General features: G+C 42.5%; 1 protein-coding gene across 10 annotated transcripts in view; it reads left to right on the forward strand.

Annotated features, from left to right (window-relative positions):
* The window catches only part of by (focal adhesion protein tensin), a 180,557-nt gene that overhangs the window by 71,670 nt on the left and 89,042 nt on the right, over nt 1–19,845 (forward strand). The window contains exon 1 of one of the 10 annotated variants that reach the window (XM_033326986.2): nt 17,603–17,785. The exons of 8 other annotated variants lie outside the window; for them this stretch is intronic. In XM_033326986.2, coding sequence (XP_033182877.1) covers nt 17,747–17,785 — 39 coding nt within the window. In that variant the 5' untranslated portion in view covers nt 17,603–17,746. Of the gene's footprint in view, nt 1–17,602; nt 17,786–19,845 lie in introns of those variants that run through there. One more of the 10 variants, XM_033326983.2, reaches the window with a different exon arrangement.

Below are 19,845 nucleotides of genomic sequence, written 5' to 3' on the forward strand. Positions count from 1 at the left end.
CCCAACTTTCTACTTTGCGAATTCGAATTTACATTTATCACTCGCGCAGGTTCGTGTTTCAAGCTTGGGTTTCTTTTATGTTTAAATCGTCAACGTATCTTAAATATAAACGAGCGAACATCTGCTTACAAGTATAATCCGATTATTTATTAAGTATTACGAATTCACGCTAAAAGTACGGAAATGACCAACGGGATTTATCGATTTCGCGTTTATCAAAAGCTTCTGTACTACGTTGGATTTGCTTGACATTCACATACGAAGCTCGCAATTTCTGGTTGTGTTTAAATGAGAAAAAAAGACGGAAGGATAGGGTTGATAAGACTCTCTAAGTGATTAGATAACGTTCACTGGCAGGTATGGCACTGTTTGCACGTAAAAGTATACGCACTTCTTCTTTCACGTTTGAGAAATCCGTCAGAAATTTTCAAGTCGTTACAATTATCTTCGTGTTACGATGTTATATAACTTTCATCAGAATAACGAAACGATCGTATTAATGGAATGGAACGATGACGTTATTTAACTGTAATTGTCCGTAAGTATTGCTGATAAAACGTTATCTATGTCAGGCAATTTTAATTATCGAACGAAGATAGCGACGAACGTTGAAGCGAGTGGTACGCTCGCGATAGCGTTCGCCTACGTACGACGTTGGTTGGAATTTCGATGGTCGAGCTACCGTGCTCGATATATCGGGGCCAGATGGGCTTTCCATTTTTTTTTCCACGTGGCCAGATTGATTGGACGACTCGAATGGCCGAGTCTTTCTCCCTGGCATAGCGCCAGCTATCGCGATGCATCGAGTGAAAAGCGTTCGGCCAACTCTTTTTTTCGCACGCAACTCGTCCGTACACCGAAACGCGAAGTTTCTTTTTCCCTGTGCATTGTCCCCGTCGTACGCGGTCGTTTGCGAGTAGTATATCGATAATCGTGCTTCCTGCGCAGGCATTGAATATCTGTGTCGCGTTTTTAGCATAGTTGCTATCGCAGTTGTTTGCTCTTCGAGGCGAAGTCAAATTGACTGCCTTGAGACTCGTTCCTTTTGTCGTCGGAAACGCGACTTGGAATGTCGAATATTGATTCTGGTTTTAAAAAGCAGACTCGAAGTATTGCGCCAGAAGTTTTCAGAGTGATTTATGCTAAAACAACACGGAACGGATAAGTATAGCGAGGTTGAATGAAATTTTCAAACGAAATATATCGTCAGCACGCGTATAATTTTTCATTCGTAGTATCGAAACAAATTTAGAAAATTGCTAGAGTTTTTCATTTACGCTTTATTTATGTTTGAACAACAACGAAAAGGTACATCTGGCGATGCCAAATGAAATCTCAATAGTAAAATTTTTAACTTGCGGAAGTAAGCGCGATGCCATTAAAGAAAGTTTGAGAGATTGAGTAAAAAATATTGGCAAAAGTTTTCGGTTAGACGTAATTTATGTCCCAACGACGAGGATCGAGTAGATACAGTAACATCGAAGAAAATTTTGAAACACACATATACATGATCGTTTCGATGATGGGATTTTTAATTCACAGCAGCAAGCGTGGCGCCATTAATCTCTGGTAATCATGGCCAATTAATTGGTATGCAAACGAGCTCGAGCACAAATTATTGCGAACGATGGCGGGCCCAGTCATCCGATGCTCGACCCTTTCCCTCCGTCCTTCGAACGTCGTTCCACCTTCTAATCTTCGATTTAAGGAAGAACAGGCTGCGTACGTGATTCCCTTTTGTAAAACACCGCGAGAGGAATTCGGTTAAGACCAGTCAAGGCTGCACGCGTTGAAATTCGCCAACGAGCCGAAATAGTCCTTCCGAGAATCGCGTTTAGCTTTTAAGGTCGCGCATAATGTGTCTTTTAGCTGAAAATTCCTCCGGGCTTCTTGATGTATTTCTCTCTCTCTCTCTCTCCCTCTCTCTTTCTCTTTCTTTCTCTCTGTGTACTTTGCAACGGGACGTTCCACGCGATATACAGCAATCTGTCCAGGCCGCTTAAACACACCTAGTTGAAAGTTCCGCCAACCCATGAAATATTCATGAAATTTCACGAAGAGTACGGAATACGATGTACTTATTAACAGTGGCGTTCAACGCTCTATCGGCAAATTAGAGCCGTGAATTAATCGTGTCTCTCTGGTTTCGCACTCGATTCGTTAACGAACGTATGTTACACGCGGACCAGTTGCGATTTCGTTACGATTTCATTGTGATTTCGTCGGAATTTCATTGCAATTTCGGTGTGATTTCGTTTGAGCTTTGTAACCAGGACACAGTACGATTAGACAGCTTTATGTTTCTAACGACCATGAGCGTAATAGCAGAATAGCTGTTCGTGTCTATTGCATCATTAAAAGTATAACATTCTTTTTATACAACTAAAAAACAGCTCGGTAGTTTCGTATTTCCAGCAACAGAATTGCTCGTACCTGTACACTACATCGTCAAAGATACTAAAAGTTATCGAATCGAACTGCGTTATCCCTAGGAAATTGTAATGACGTCGAATCGTCTGTTTATCATCTGGTATAATGTACTTGAATCGTGAAGCGATATCCAGCTTAACGTTAGTTGAAACAAAAATGAAAGCCGCTTCATGGCCAAGGGAATAAGATTTCTTGACAAAGTTCCCTCTGCGTCCGAGTTCGCGGAAGTTGTCGGAGGACTCGAAACTAACTCGAAATATCGCGAGGATTGGCGGATGCGTTATAAGGTTTAGGAAAGTTCGCAGCTGCGGCTCGACTTTCGAGATGTTCTTGTTGCTCGAAAAACGCTTCGATAATTCCCTCGCGCCGGAGCTGGTACCGTTGTCTCTAGCAAAGCAACGCTACAAATTCCCCCGTTATCTTGGATATTAAACTTTGCAAGCTCGCGATTCCACGCCTTCGCTTTCCTTATTACGCGAAATTACCACGACAACCACGATTTCTCATCGACGAGCACAACCGCGAGCCTGTTAATTTATACACATTGTCGAGGATCATTAAGTCAGGCTTCGTAAAAAGTACCAATAATTCTCTCCTCGCCGGCATCTCTTAAAAGATCGTAAAATCGTTGCCACATCTTCTTTTCTCGAGTCGTTAAACGATTCCCTCCAGACTGATTCGTGGCACCAACTCGTACTTCCTGCAGCAAAACTTCCGTTTCCAACGTTCGCCTTCGCAACGAGACTCGTGTTTGATAAAAAAGGACCAGATGAGTGAAAACCAAGAAAGATAGGAGACGATGAAGAGGGTGGATCCCTGTGGTTTTTGTCAAGTTAACCTCGGGTTACCAGTCATAACGTTTTATGATCGCAACTCCGTCGGAATCGTCGCACTACCCGTGTGGATGGATCGTAAGGAGCTCGTAAACGACTTGCATAAAATTGATTCGCCGCTGTCGGCATTGCGCGTACGACATCGCTCGTTCATTGGCGAAACCGGCCGGTGGAATTTTTTTCGGTTGGTTCCCGAATTGGACATCGAAATAAATTTCGCGAAAGTGGGAGGAATCGGTGTGGATTATGCCCCGGTTTCTCTCGCCTCGGGAAGGACCAACCACGCTATTTCGGAACAGGTCGAATTGGACTCGACCGGTTGGTCCAGCGACCGTATTATCAGCCGTGGAATTTAAAGCGAGCGATTCGGGAGCGTTGGAGTCACTCGTCGATTTAGATAACAATGTCGATATCGGTGTAATCGGGGATCGTTTAAAACGAAGAAATACGGGACACCTTCATTACGCGGTTCTCCAATGAGCCGATTGGCAGAGCATTCCAATTCCGCGGAATGAAATTCTGATAAGATAGCAGTAACTTCGCGTTTGGTCGCCTCATGGCCGTTTGTCGGGTAAATAACCGGGGTTTTTATCATCTTAAAACTCACGCGAGATGTTGCTAGTGAGAGTATAAGAGATTTACGAAGTTTATTTTCGAGATGGAGTTCATTTCTTTTGATTTGTAGACAGAACTTTTTACTGTCATCCACACGGTGATGTTACTTGGAGTACAACTAAAGTGTCGATATTAATAGGATGCAACGAGAAAGGAAGGGAAGCAGTAAAAGAAGAAATGAACATACATACACACTACTAGTTATTATGATTTTCATGATAGTCAGGTTTCCAAACTTCTTAGCTTATATCAAGAACTCTCATCGACATCCATTCATCTTGCCCCCTATGATTTAGTCGAACCGGTGATCGTCGGTCAGCTGGACAGTTTAATAACGTGGCACGGATCAACTCGAATGCATAAGTTGTTGGCGATGTGGTCGCGAAGCTACGGCATTCCGGTAGTTTCACGGAGGACAGAAAAACCTGGTACGTGGGCGTGACGACCACATGAATTGTGTCTCGCCGTGAAACGGATCTCCTTTGTCGAAAGGTTGGCCGCACGCGTGCATAAGCGTAATGCGTATCAGGGCGCGTGCAACGCGAACTTTGCTCGAGCCGAGCAATAAATTGATACTGTATGCTTCACGCTAGGTCTGAATAACGGGGCCTCGTGTGAGCCTCAGGTTTCCGTTGCACAATAAAATATCTTGCCTTGAGAAATAAAAATTGATTACGATTTAGGTTCGATTTGAGTTAGATTTTGAAATCAGCTCTGTGTTAGATACAAAATCGTGCAAAGTTTCTGCGGGTTTTCCATTGGAGATTAGACATTTCTCGAAGAAAATGAAAAGAATTCGTCACCTTTCACTTTTCTAAAAAGAGGAAGAATTTTAATTTCCCCTATAAAATAAGAAAATCTTGTATTGCATCGCGAAATATATGAAATTACAGTTCGTTGGCGTTGCACTTTGTCTTCGTGCAATGCTCTCAGTATTTTGATATTTTACTTGATGTGATTCACAATGGTAAGGATTTTAGTGATACGATGAAGTTAGTTCTATCTTGGTGTATGAGATTTCTGTCACTCTTTTACCTGAGCATAGTAGCTCAGACAGGCGAGTAAACACATGTTCATGTTAATCGCGTGAATCGTCGTCCGAAAAGGATTCTTCTGAAACGTTGGTCGGGTTCACACGCGATGAACGCGCGTGTACACAGTAGGTTTGTGGGATAGGCCGTGGGCACATGGAATTATTCGGTCGGTGGAACGAAGTGCTAATGAATATTGATGTGCCACAGGTTCGTTCTGTCCGAGGTCGATGCATTAGCGTCATTAACACTTGCCTGGCGACGAAAGGAAAGAGCAAGCTGAAAAAAAAGAGAAATCCGGCCAGAGAATATCAGAGATCGCTCTCGAAAGACGATAGGCACTCACGGACAAAGTTTACCATTTCCATTCTCGTTAAAATTGCTAATGCCTGAAAAAGAGCTTTCATACTAAATAATCGTTCGATACGTATTATCGGTAAATATTCGTGCTATGTACGGATTTAAATCACGATAGCGTATCGTAATCGCGATCGGAGGTGATGCGGAAAGTTCGAAGTCAAGTAATCGACGGTAAGCAGCATCTACATGGTATCTAATCGGTGACGGGTTGGAGTTAACCGTGAATCCCCTGGTGTAGCATTAAACGAGCTCGGGACGTGACCAATTGGTAGACTGCGAACTATTTAATGCGATTAGACGTTAACCAGGGTGTGGCAGTGTCTGTCCGCTGTCAAATTTTCTGACCAACGAGGTTCTTCGTAGGCTAGATTCGTCAGTCGATTCGATAGTCAGATCATCGATTGTCTTACCTCTGGTCAGTCGATTGATCCAACTTGAGTATTTCTCGCATCGTGTTACATTTATCTTCTCTAAAAGATTGATACAGATAGCTGGAGAATCTGCTCGATAATTTTGCGAATCGTTCGTTTTCGAATATATTTCGACAAAAGTTGCCAGTTAAAGGTAACGAAGAGAGTAAGAAGCTAAAGGTAAATCACGACCAATAGTCAGTCGAACCAGAATGTTTTCTTACTTTATCGATTACCTTTAAAGAGAGCTGAGGAACTTTTTCTCCTGTAGATGATACTTAACTTTTCTACCGGGACGTTCCCCGATTCGTTGGGCGATTAAGCCTGCGAAAGAATTCCCTCGATTATTTGAAGTTTACTCAGCGAGAACGCTCCCTTACTTTCTGTTCCACGAGAGAATCGAGCTTCGAGTTGATTACCGACGTTCCGACTTAACGCTGCCCGGTAGAAAGGAACGAATCAACCGAGTCGTGGATTTCAGACGAGCTTCCAATACCCGACTAACCTAATTTCAATCGAATATTGAAGAAACCCGAACGAAAAGAAGAAACTTAAAATTGCATGGCAAGTAATTAATCCTATCTTTGTCGAGCGTCGAGTTGTCTTGATCAAACTGTTCTAAGCTCCTTCGAACAGTGGAAGAGACACAAACATAAAACAGGGTTTCTATAAGGGAATTGGAACATAAAATTAGAGCTTGCAAAAAGCTTGCAAACTTAAAATATCATCCTCGCATGCTCGTACTCTAAAAACACCTGCATCATTTTTCCGAAGATTCTTTTTCTACGCGAATCTCTCTGCGAATGTCCTATGTATCGTATCCTATACTTATCTGACTTCTGAAACAAAACAGTTATACTAATTGTCCACTGAATGCTGCATTATAAATGATTTTCCCCTGTGTTAACTCCCGATGAAGTCATTTTAATGAAATTTCATCATATTCTGCTCACGATTTCAGCAAACACAACCAACACAAACAAAGAACGATCAAGGATAATCGAGCAACGTTATCTGTCGAGAAATGGAGATAAAAGTCTTGCATCTACGCCCTTCTGTCGGAACGAACGTTCCGCGGTGGTCGTGAAATGACGGCGAAGGAATCGCTCTATTACCAAGCTGCTTACACGCCGATCTATCGTGTCCGTGAGCGGCCGTTAGTCACCGGCTAATATCACGTTGTCCGTAGTTGGAACTAACGTGCACTAGTCTTGGAAGGAAGAAAGGGATTCTAACAAACGGCGCGTTAGGAAAACCGCCGCTGGATCAGTTCCTTATTATAAACGTGGCTCCCTTGAAGCGCCATACGACGCTAATTACAAACTTTCATTACGAGTCACGCTCGACTCGACGAATGGCGGGACGATCGCGTTATAGCCGGCATCCGCGGCCAGAAACAGGAACGAGCAGTCTTTGGTATAACGTAGAAAGGAAGCCGGATAATGATTGCGACTATTAATCAGGCTGGTCGCGAGTTTTACGCGGTGTACACGCATCGATTAGACTGCTCGCCTGCGTGCCAGTGATCCGCGTGGGCGATCTACCGACTCGACGATCTACGACCAGTTTCCAGACTTTCGTGTTACTTCGTCGGAGCCAGCATCAGAGAAATAAAGACGAAAAATGGATAGCTGGTGGCTCTGTGCGTTGGTTCGCGAACAACGATTTAACGGAGGATAGGCTCTTATCCAGCGTGACGAGCGCGAAACGTCGTTTGACGTTAATTGCCGGTACTCAAGAGGGTGAATGATTACGAACGGACAAGATGAAGATAGCAAGAAGGTTGGGATTTGGATCGGGAGATTATATACGATTATTAATCAACCTCCATGAATAAAGAGAGAGGCAGCCACCATATCGATCGGAAATTCCTACCCCCGTGGCTTGTAATTTCTGCGTATGATCAATGGGGAATCGGTCGTTACCGATGTATGCATGGATATCTGTGCTTCATTAGCCTGTCCGTGGTTAATGCGCTGATACCAAAGGGGTACGCATGGAATCGTGACGTTCGCCGATGAGAAATCGTATCGATCCGTGCCTCGCCAAGATTAGCTTCAGTCCGACCGAATTTTATGGTCTTATCGACGTGAAAGATCATTTCTAACGTGGTATGCTACGGGTATAATGTGATCGTAAAATTTCATTAGAAGCTAAAGTTTACGAGAGTCGGAATATGTACCTCGAGATAATTTTTTGGAATTCGAGGACTTCGAGTATCATTCGATAAGGTGCATTCTAATCTTTAACAACTGCCGATGATTCATTTTTCTTAATGTGATGATCGTTATTAAGCGAGAAGCAATAAGGATTTAATATAATACCTTATGTTATTGATAAAAGACTGTAAGCAACACATCAATTCAGCAATTAATTTTGCAGTTCAGGATTGAAACTGCTTCTACAAAATGTATACTATGGTCTCCAACGCAATTATATCGTTGGGTATATCAATAAATAATTTAACTTTGTCAGAGACAAATTTACAGTAATTATATCGTAATTTTCGAAGAGAAACAGTATCATTATTGAGAATGAGATAAACTATTAATGAATTTCCTACGCTCAAGAACATTGTCTCAAATGTAATTGGAGCTAATTAAACGCTTATCTTTCTATTATCTCTCAGGAGATTAATGTTTTAATTTACAACTATAATCGTTTCCACAAGCAATCTAAAATTTCAAAAAACATCAAAATATTTAACAACAGGCTTCGCTTATCTCTTTATCACGTTGAAATTTCATGGACAACTAGCACAAGATCAGACCTTCCATCATGCCAAAGGACCGAAAATCCTAGATCATCGATCAGTGCAAGCCCAGCCATCAGCCTCGCGTCGGTCGTGTAACAAGAGCTGGATTAAACGAGGCGGATAGAAGGTATCATTTATGGCGTTTACGAGGTACCTAAGCTAATTGCCAGGCTGGGGACTAGCTAGGCGAGAAGAAGCCGGGATAGGCAATTAGAAATATTAATCAGCCTGCGTCGTTCATTGCCTGTAGGCTCGACTTTACGGCGGAAAATCGTTCGAGTTTGTCCATGTTCGGAGTAGTTGCGTGCCTCTGGTTGTTCATTGTGTGCATCCGCGCCTGGTGGAGGCATTCTCGCGCGATAAACCGGTAACCACACGGCCGTTACACCGCGAACACCATGGCCACTTTGTCGTAGCATGTATACACCCCACGGTAACCTTAAAGCTACGTTTACAAGTGTCGACGGGCACGAGAAGATTCACGCTGGCTGTCACGGTCGAACGCCTGCCTCTGGCGCGAATTGATTTAACGACGTTCGAGAAACGATGATGCGTTCGATATCTTCTACTTCTTCGGCTCTCACCTACGAAGCTTGTGTACCATGGTGCCTGTATAGAAAGTACAGGAAGATGTTTTACGTTCACTGGTAAATTCTTTCAAATTTTTCAATAACACGAGAGCACCGCCGGATCATCTTCTTGTTGATTGGTCAGGTCTATTCTGGAATAACTGGTTCAGATTGTGGAATCCGATCTCCTTCCTACAAAATATATATTAATTCTCATAAAAGAGATCAGCACAAGTTTGAATATTATTGCACTTTGTACGATTCCCTTTACCGTTTTAATCGAACGATTATAATGCTTATGTAACTTCTCATCTTTCTTATCAGTCACCTTAGTTGCCGAGATAATTACTAAATCATATCTCGCTTTGGATCGTTATGGGATTATGGGTATAGTTTCTTTGTAAATGAATAAATAAGTAAAAAACATCGAAGATATTGCTTTTGGCGTAACAATAGTTCACTCGAGGATTTCTAGGTTCCTGTCCGTTCTAAGAGAAGTTTCTATTGTTATACAGCTCTATTCTACTTAGAATTGTGAAGAGTTCTTCTTAACGTCGAAATAAGACGCAAGACTCTTTTATTCGTTAGCGCACTGTAGAATCTCCTGAGAAAGACGAATGGGAAGAAGGAAGCTGAAATGTACCGGGATAAACAACAAGATATATAGCGCTTAATATTAATTCGAAAAGTTTTATCTGCGAAATTAGAAAGGCTGCGAATGATCTATGTGTCGGCAAGACGCTGAGCATTATTACGACGCATAGTATCCCGCGTCAGCAATTTCTTGCCGTCGGTTTCTAGATCGATCTGGCCGCTAATGCGAAGGCAGATTTATCGCGGCGCGCATCGCACTTGTCGAAGCCGACCGATGAGAAATTGCCCGCGACCAATGAAAATCAGAACGTGCCGTACACGCGTACGTAACTCACCAACGATGCATCTCTTTCTCTCGTAATCAGGGTGAAGTGAACCTTAACGAGAGACAAGCCGACACGACGATATCTGCCTGGACGTTTCCTGGCGGCAAACATATCGATCGATCGTTCGTTACTTCTCGGATCTGCGTGTACACTCGCGAAATCTCTCTCTTTCTCTCTCTCTCTCTCTCTCTCTCTCTCGTTCGATCACCTTTTGTGTCAACGACAACCGGAAGAGAAAGTGATCGAGATAGATTCTTTCGAGTGGAAAAACCGCGACATCTTGTCGCACGTCGGATCGATGATCGCCACTGCTGAAAATATGAATGGACATTCGGGAACACGTAGGCGTGCAGGACGCACTGACGTAACCGTAATTCCCTCGTGGCGGAATCGTTGATCCTTGGAGATGATAACGACGATCCCGTTATGGTGACCAGCGTGTCGCTGTAAAATACCCACTGTTGTTACACGGTTATTTTACAACCGTGCCGATCTCAACTCTGGAACCATCGTTTCCTTCTTCTGCTTTCATTTATTTTTTCTTTTCTCTTTTTCTTTTTTGCTTTTTTGTTTGGCTGGTGCGGAGAAGATGTTTCATTACCATAAGGTAGCCAGGGAGAATCGTAAAGCGTCTGAATTATTTCACGCTCGGCATCGAATCCTTTTAAATCTCCCCTTCTGCTCGCCGAGCGTCTTATTTACAAGGCGGCCGTCGTTTCGTTCGCGATAAATAATATGGCCAGCCGCGTTGTCTTTTGAAAAACAATTAATTATTTCGCGTTCCCCGACGCAACGACCCAGGACCAATGGCGAGAAATTTCAGAGCGGCAAAGAGGAGAGAGATCCTTGACTGGCTCGGCCTGCCAATTAAACGGGAACCTAGGCGCGAAACCGTCCGCCCTAACGAGCCTCGTTTGCAATGACAACGATGAAAAAGGTGGCCGTGTTGGAACGTTCATTCGGAAGAAAGCGATTCGTCCACTTTCGTTCTTCACTTCTGTCGGCTGGTTATGTTAATTCTGTTTGTAACTGTACTCGTATCCCGACGTGAAACACGCACTCAATGGCGTATTATTTTATAATTAATCGCCTATAAAAATGTCACGGATAAAATGGTAAACCGTGAGTTTTAAAGCGGTGGAAAATAAATATGAGGAATTAGTATAGAGAAATTGAAGTGAATGGAGGGATTTAGACCGACACCTTTTCACAATTGGAACAGTTGAATAATTCAGAAAGCCACCGAAAGATTAATGGCTACTGGGCGAGTTGAAGAGATTCGCTGATGTAACGATCGAGAAGAAACGCGAGGTTTCCTGAGTGTTGCTCGCATTCTTAATGGCAGGCGGCTAGGGACCGCGTAACAAAAACGTAACACGCGGCCACAGTTTTTCAAAGGATCGCGCGGCTCTGGTGAGCCCTGATTGGCGCAGCAGATACGTCCTCGTGGTGATCCCGACGACCTTGAAGCCGTGGCTACCATAACATCGGCGAACAACCTCACCTGGCTTTACCTCTCATCCCTCCGCTCTTCTTCTTCTTGTCAGGCCTTTTCTAGATCTCAGCCTCCGCCAGATTGATATTAGGCATCACTCACAACGGGGTTTTCAATCATATACGTTTAATTCCATTTAGTCTGAATAATTAATATTCGCGAAGAGAAGGATACAAATTTCTAAATTGCCCGTGACCGATTGTAGGAGGCAAATAGCGGTTTGTAATACCTTTGCAAAAAATTCATTTGATGTACAGGATAAACTGAAATACCTGCACAGAAGTTTGAATACTCGTGGACAAATTTTTTTACGATATAGTAAAGTTCTAAATTGAGGCATTAAATAACGATACCCATTGATGCAATAATTATTCGTAAGAAAAGAAAATACGAAGCGAAGGAATTTCAGTAAGAAGGAACAAAGCAAAGACGTCAGGAAAGGAGAAAGGAAACATCAAGGAAATACCAGTAAAGGAATATCAGCAATAAAGAACAAACCAAGAAAGGAATTCTAGAGAGAAAAAAGCATTGAATGGATACCAGAAAGAGGAATTCCAGCAATAAAAGAGCAAACAAAAGGTACATGGAGAGTCTTCAAGAGAAATTTCGAGAGCAGTATTAATACTTACATTAGAAAATGAATGAAAATAGACACCATAGAAAGAAACGAAAATAGCAGCGAAATACGCATCACGAAAAGAGATTATAGGAGATTCTAAGATTCCAAAGGGTGCATTCCAGAGATTCAAGAAAAACAGCCATGAACGCGCCAAAGAACTGTAAAGTCGTCGATATAAAAATATGACACGGTATACACGAAGTGTATACGACCTGTAGTTTATATAACTGATCGATCGTGACAAACCAGAGAGGAGAACCCCTTGATCGAAGTGGCCTCCTCTTTCTCTCACTCGAGACGACGACCAACACTTGGCCAAAGCTAAAGTCAATCGAGTGCAATCGTTCGTTCTTTTCTTATTGCAACGATCGTGCATGCACAGGCCGAGGTGCCGGAAAAAAAATGTTCGTCGCGACGAGCTCCAGAGAGGAACGCACGCACGCTTGATAAACCTTCCGACCGAAAGAGAGCAAAATAAAGAAGAACAAACACGATCGGTCGGGTGGAGCGCACAGCTTCGACCAGGCAGTCCCGTCGAAGTGGGTTAAGGCGTAAAACGTTCAAGATGTGGCCGAAGAAAGTCGTAACTCAAAGGTGATCCGGCCTCTCGTTATTATTCATGACGCAGAATTGGGTCAGGGAGTCTCGATCGATTATGTTTGATCGTCCTCGAAACAAAATTCGTGGGATCGCGTCTCATCCTGAAAACGTTGCTTCTTGGAAGCTAAAAGGATCCCAAAGGATCGTTTCCGTTTTTTATCTTTCCCATTTCCATAGACGAGGTCGTATATGTGGGTCAGTAGAGACGTCGACTTGTACAGCCCCTTATCGATCGTACCTTATCGAGAGTAAACATGGGATAGCTTTGGTTGTACTACCGCGAAGATAAGCGACGGTCTACCGGAACGACCGAGAATTCATTCATTCTTTATTCGAGCTACGACGGCAAAGACAAATCCCGTAATTGAGCGAGAAGAGGGGCTTTGATCGGCGATTAAACGATCAACCACCAGCTTTATCGCCTCTACTAAGCTCGGCCGGATGTTGTTGCTCGTTTGCTTGAACGGTACCGGGGAACGATCTGAATGATCGAAGGCAGTATAGTTGTGGACAAAGATTAAAAGATGCTTTGTTGTTCGAGAATCTTGCGAAGCGAGTCTTAAAGCACGCGCTGAGAAATCGGATACACGAGAAAGAGTGAAAAAGAATGCAAAAGACTGGAATTCTCGTAGAATTTATCAACGTCGATTTCCAAAATTCTGAAACATTTTCTGATGTATCTATCCAGAATTTAATAGTAACAGGAAATTGCGAGCTATAACGTTCGTTTGAACAAATAATCTTTCGAACCCGTAAAACTGTCGAGAGCTATTCTCGATCGACTATAGTCCGCTTCAAGATCGTGGGCTGTTCACCTCGTCGCCTCGAAGGTCGAAAGAATGGAAAACGAAAAGGTTACGGGCTCGCCCGTAGTGTTCGCAACGCGGTGAACACTTCAGCTTTGATACTTCAACTCCCCGCAGATCAACCAATCGGCTCAGCCACCCACTTTGGTTTGCCACCCACGTGGGTGTGTGTGTGGAAGCAAAGTATACAGTGTTCTTTGGTATTTGCATTCCTTCTCTCGGGTCTCTGTCATTCGAGTATTACGATGGTGGCACGAAAAACGTATGATGTCTGGCACCGATCGTCTGATTCTACTTGGAATAAAACCTGATACTTTGTTTTCTCAATCCGTAACGAAATGAAAAGATTTTCTATGCAAAGTGTTCATGGTTATAGGGATCATTTTTTTATACATTTTGCATTTTGTAATGAAATTTAAAGTTTATTATAACATTTTCGAAAGAGCAGCTCAACGTTGTACTCGTTTGTTGATTCGTAAAACGGACAACAGTACGAGCGTCAAAATCCAAGTCATAATAACGTGCATACGCGTGCAAACACCGAGCGTTATTCGTGATAACGTTCATGGAAAAACTGCTGCTCGACTTTACGATGAACGATAACGGTGCATAATATTTTACACCTCGACCGCGAACCACAGTCACCAATATATTCTTCCATCTAAAATCCGATTACAGGCTAATCGTTAACTCATGCAGAAAATACATTCATCGCCAAGTAATTTTCACTTTGTGTATCTCTATTAAATTCTCCAACTCGCAACAACACTCATAGCTGCACCCGCGGATGTCAACGACACTTTCGCCAGCGCTGTGCAAATTAAAATTTCCCCTGAGTCATCCGTTTCTCAATCATCTTTCACCAGCCGTTCTTCAGTGAGAACAATAACCAAAGGCAATCATTTTGGGACTTTAATTGTCGTTGAGAGCTTTAATTAAGCAGTGGAACACACGACGAATACCAGCCGGCCAAAGAAACAAATTGCATTCCGCGAACAATCTGATCGGCATGCAATTATGCCGGAGAGACAGGTCAGTGAAACAATGTCTCATAACTCAGAGGCGACTTCCTTATGACTCCATTGTGCCGCGTCCTTGCGCAGTGGTCGACGTTCGCAACTCCTTCGCCAGAAGGATGGCCTCGATGATGTGTGTCTACCCTTTGGGGGCCGATCCTCCCCGAGCCAGTGTTTACATATGTCGGCACAGTCAGAAAGGAACTCGTTCTCCTCGTGCAAACGATTGTGCATTACCCGTCGGAGTATCACGGGTTACACGCGCGTGGGTCGCACGAAGGGAGCCTTTTTCCGCTTCTTCCACGCTGGAATATCCTGTACGTGGTCGGCAAACGTGGGTGTCGTGCCCACCTTCTTCTGTTCGACGCAGCTCTCGCTTGGTACTTCTCCGACTTTCCTTAATGAATTCCGCACTGTGATCTACGCTGCTTGGAATCTTCGAGAAAAGTGTGATGGATTTAGTGGATTAATTATTCGGACTTTTCAAAGAAAATTGGAGAATTTTTGTATCTACTCTTCGACATAGATGTATCGGTATATGTCGAATTGTTATTAGTATTTTAATCGATTAATTATGAGAATTTTTCATGGGAAATTTATAAATTCTTATGTACAATTATTCCTACCTCGCGATACATTCGTACGATAAAGATTTGGAGTAGAACGTAATTGTGGAATTATGTAGGGGAAATTTTGTTTAAGTTTTCGTTTTAGAATACATAAATAATGTATATATATATAGATTCTCATTTCATGAGATTAAAATACTTTTGTACACAATGCTATTGACGCTGTACCCGGGGCATGTACAAAGCATGGAAGTAAGTAAAGAGAAGTTTAAACGTTTGAAGAATACAATGGCATTATATTCACTAATTTATTGTAATATTCAATTTAACAAACAAGTTCCATGTTAAAAAATCGCCAATAAGTATAAATAAAAAGATCTACTATCTGATATAAGTAACTAAAACAACAATGAGTGGAGAAGACAGTTTGTGTAAAATTACAATATTTCCAGGGTGAAAAGTTAAATTACATTTGAAGATAGTAAGAGAATGTGATAAACTCCGATATAGTACGACTAAAAACCATATTATACAGACGCTACTTGCTGAGTACTCACATGTTATTAACAGGACAAAATTTCATTCGGCAGGTTGTTTGTTACTTACCAGGATGCTTCAACATGCTTCGCCATGCTTCAACGGAAGCTTTATAAAATTATCCATGTACTGAAAATAAGGTTAACCAAATGAGTTTCGACGTTGCAAGTTTTGACGATATTACATGAATCTCGGTGTACAGGTACCACGATACTCGAAGGTTATCTTCATTTTATAGCTGACAGAACGAAAAATGATTAAAAGCACAGATAGCTGATATCTGTACAGATGCTTGTCACGATGCAACTGTTTAATATTCGCACGTGCAGGCTGCACTTGATCATACCCCCCACATCTGGCTACGGTAGACTCTGCCGATCTTGATTACTCGGTTATTGGTGTTATCGCAATTTCCGTTCCTTCGAAGGCCGATTGTTAAAGCGTTCGCCAAGACGCTAATAACGTATTACGTTCTCTTTCATTGGCAGCAACGAACGGCAACTTACCAAGAACCGGTTGTTACATCAATCTGGAGTGACAGCCCATTCAAAACGAGGCTCCGTACAATTTATACATTCGATCTACGAAAATTTACCTCCGTAATGATCAAAGCCATACGTCATGAAGTTGCATAGATGAACTTGATAAATACTTCTCGATCTCTTACCAATTTGTAAATTTGCCGATCTCTGTAAATATCAAACCGATGCATCATAAAGTTGCGAAGGCAAACTGCAAAAGTATTTCTTCGTCACTGTTTAATGTCTAAACAATCGTTCAATCAACTCATAAATTTGTCAATTTTTCCAAATATTCAACCGAAACATCACAAAGTCGAACGGAAGAGCTTCAAAAACACCTCTTGATCATCAGGATACCCAATATCATCAGATTATGAATATTCGAACAATTGCTGAGACAAGTCATAAATTTATATTATATTTGTATTTAATCTTTTCAAACATTAAAAATCTGCTTAATCTTTCCAAACAGTATATCTTAAATTGGTGTATCACGAAGTTGTACAAACAAAATCTAAAAGAATTTCTCGATTAGTTTTTAATATTTCAGCGATCATTCAACCTATAAAGTCGATATTTCCAAAAAGAAGACAATGAAAGATCCCGAAAAATTGAAGACGACGGGTGGTAAAATATTCGAGCAGAACGGACGAACTGGGCCCGAGCCGGACCAATTTCTTGTCCATGAGTTCATAATTCTTGCCGCCAAGCACAAGGTCCGATTGGTTACGCAAGCACAGCAGGCGTTCAATCCGCATCGCTGCGACTGCAGGAACTTCTGCTGCAGTTTATAGTCTCGTCCCCACCCTGATCCCTCTCGTCCACGTTCCTGCGCTCCGATCTTTTCCTCGATAGCCGCGACATGAACCACCGCGACAATATTTGCGGGAAGTACGAAGACAACTGCGGCGATAAAGAGGCAAGACCTCGACGATTATAACCGAGCGGCGCGACGTTTCAACGCGAAGACTCGTTATGAAGATTCATGCTTTGAAGACGTACAGCCTACGATCATGCTCATATGACAAAAGAAAAAACGTTACCTTCAAAGTTCCTAACACTGATCCACATTGGAAAAAGTTTGACGATAATTTCCATTAAAAGCTACGATGATTCCCCGGGAAACTGAGAATGATACTCATTTCAAGAGTTTAAAGTGAGAATGAAAAATAGGCAATAACATGCACCATAGTAGGATGGAACAGTTCGTAGAAAGTTTCTCAAAAACTCTCCTTTATAACGGTTAAGTTTCTCGTAAAAGTACACCCAGTTGAGCACCCAAAACGACTGGAGTTGTTCTCGTTTACTGAGTTCTAGTTCAATTTCGATTCCCTCGCGAGAAACTCAACGAGGAAGAGGTATATAGATGCGATCTGCATTCGCAACGAAGTGATCCACGACAAAGAGGTCGTTGGAGCGAGGAGGGCCGCGTGTACCAGGGGAACGGCACATGCGACACACGGTCTGTCTAGCTTCTTGTGCCGCGAGATCTTCGCGCGGTCGGCCAGTTGCGGTACGCGCATACGTGTAAGCGCACGTTCGTCGCGTGAGAGGTCTCGAGACCACGGACATTTCCGTAGTAGCGGAAAATTGCCAGTTCCAGCTAACCGTAGCCTGCCACTTCGCGTCGCTCCCATTCGAAAATGTGATATTCACGTCGATGTGCTGTGCTTGTAGTTTACCCGATCTTCAATACCAGGTCTCCAATATCGATGTTTATACGTTTCCCGCTCGTTTTATACATCACAGGTCCACATGAGTGGCTGTTGATTCATCGACGAACCAAAAGTGTCGGCCGGAGATTTGCAAACGTCGAACGGTGTCGGTGAACGATTAACCCTTGTGTCGGTAAAATTGGCCCCGTTTGATCGAATTACGCTCGTTCGAAATGTCGTTTCGTTAAGTCCTCGCGAGAGACTCTCGGTGCGTTTGCTTTTACGAGCGGGCAACGTTCCACGATAATTAAATTGCATTTGAAGAGGGGCACGGGGGCGGCCACCAGAGAGCGCCATTAAAATCGAGCACTCTGCAGGAGCTTTCAATTCAATTAAGCCGATCCGTCGATCTCTGAACCGGCAAGCTGCGTCATTAGCATCGTGACGTCACTCGTAAAAAATTTTATTGTTCTGTACGTCGGTGGTGCGGCGAAAACTGAGAAATTAAGGAAGTTGCAAGCTCCCTGGCTACGATATCTATACGAGATAGTTGGTACAGATTTATCTCCCGGAGCGATGGATAAATATTTACGAAGAATATCGCCGGCTCGTACGAGAGGACGAGTTGATGATGAAGCAGATCGTGCGCTCCACGATCTGCTGCTCGCCAGTCGTAGTACGCGGATACATGCGGGAGCACGTAGCGTACAGTTCCGTCTTCGAGCTCGTGTGAAACTCGGTTCATTTCGCGTGTTTTCGCGTGTACGCGCGTCAAGCGATCCATCGATTGCTCATCTCGCGAACGAGATACTCAATCGTTCTATTTGATCGAGAATTCAGTGTTCGGTCTCCCGTGATGAATCACTCTGACGAAGTTACGATTTGTTTCTTTTTCAACCTCATCGACCATTGTTAAGCGAAGATTCGAATGTTTGATAAGATACACGCTGTTGAAAATAACGTAGATTCATGTGTGATGATATTGGTGGAATTGGATAAAACGGCTTAGTCACTTCTAGCAGATTAAAGTATACTGCGTAATCTGCCTGACTAATTTGCAATCTTGACGTCTCGGAGCTTGTCGTAGGTACTTTAGGTTCTTGTAAAGTAATTCAACTGTAACTCATTAAGGGTTTAGATCGTTGCAATTTAATATTGTTTTGTTAAGGTACGAGAAATTTATTAAAATAATCAGAGAGAAAAATTTCTATGTTTTAGAAAGAAATAATTTATCATAGTAATCTTCATATCATACATAAGTATTCTTAAACTTTTTCAAATTTCATAAAATATATTGAATAAATCCTCTCATACCTGCAACGTTAGAAAGCATTACTTATGATGCAAATTGTTCAAGAGAACAAATATCGTAAATGGAGCGTCAAGTTGAGGCAACGTTGAATATGATGTGTTATTCGCTCCGACACTGGTAGGTTCTACATTTTCCAATGTGCTTTTTTTTAACCTCGTAAATTTTAACCGCGACCTTGTCAAGAAAGACGCACGTGAATTTACAATGATCGTCGGGCACGTGTAGTCAGAGATTCCAAAATTATCTTAGAATCTAATGCGTCACGTACCATTAACGTTAGAACTTTCAGGCTAGCGAAAACAACCAATTTATCATTTTTCGTATACCACGGAAATATTCGAACACTTACCGCAGAACACTTTTATGAATATGCTATGCGCGTTATATAAAACCTCGCGATATTTAATTAACAGCGTAATACAACACGACTGTCATAATCGTAGTGGGAAAATTTCAAACCAATTTACCGCAAGTGTTATAATATTTAAGGAAGTGTTAGGATTTATAACGCTGGTTTTTTTAGACATTTCCATTATCTTTCATAAAACAGAGGAGGCCCTCTCATTGTACATTCTTTTTTCATATAACTCCATTCTAATTCCCTTCTCAGCCGTCGCTAATTCTAGTGTTAAAATGGCTGAAGCAGACATCTACGTTTCAAAGTAGAAACTCGTATGTGGGGAAACGTTCGATTCTGCTTTCGGTGGCAGACAACGTACACTTCCACGTCGATGTTTATTCACCGCACGACGCGTGCAGATGCTCGCGGCGCGCGTGTTACGAAACTCTCGA

Source organism: Bombus vancouverensis, chromosome 11 (genome assembly GCF_051014615.1).
Source record: "Bombus vancouverensis nearcticus chromosome 11, iyBomVanc1_principal, whole genome shotgun sequence".
In the NCBI taxonomy this organism is placed as follows: domain Eukaryota; kingdom Metazoa; phylum Arthropoda; class Insecta; order Hymenoptera; family Apidae; genus Bombus; species Bombus vancouverensis.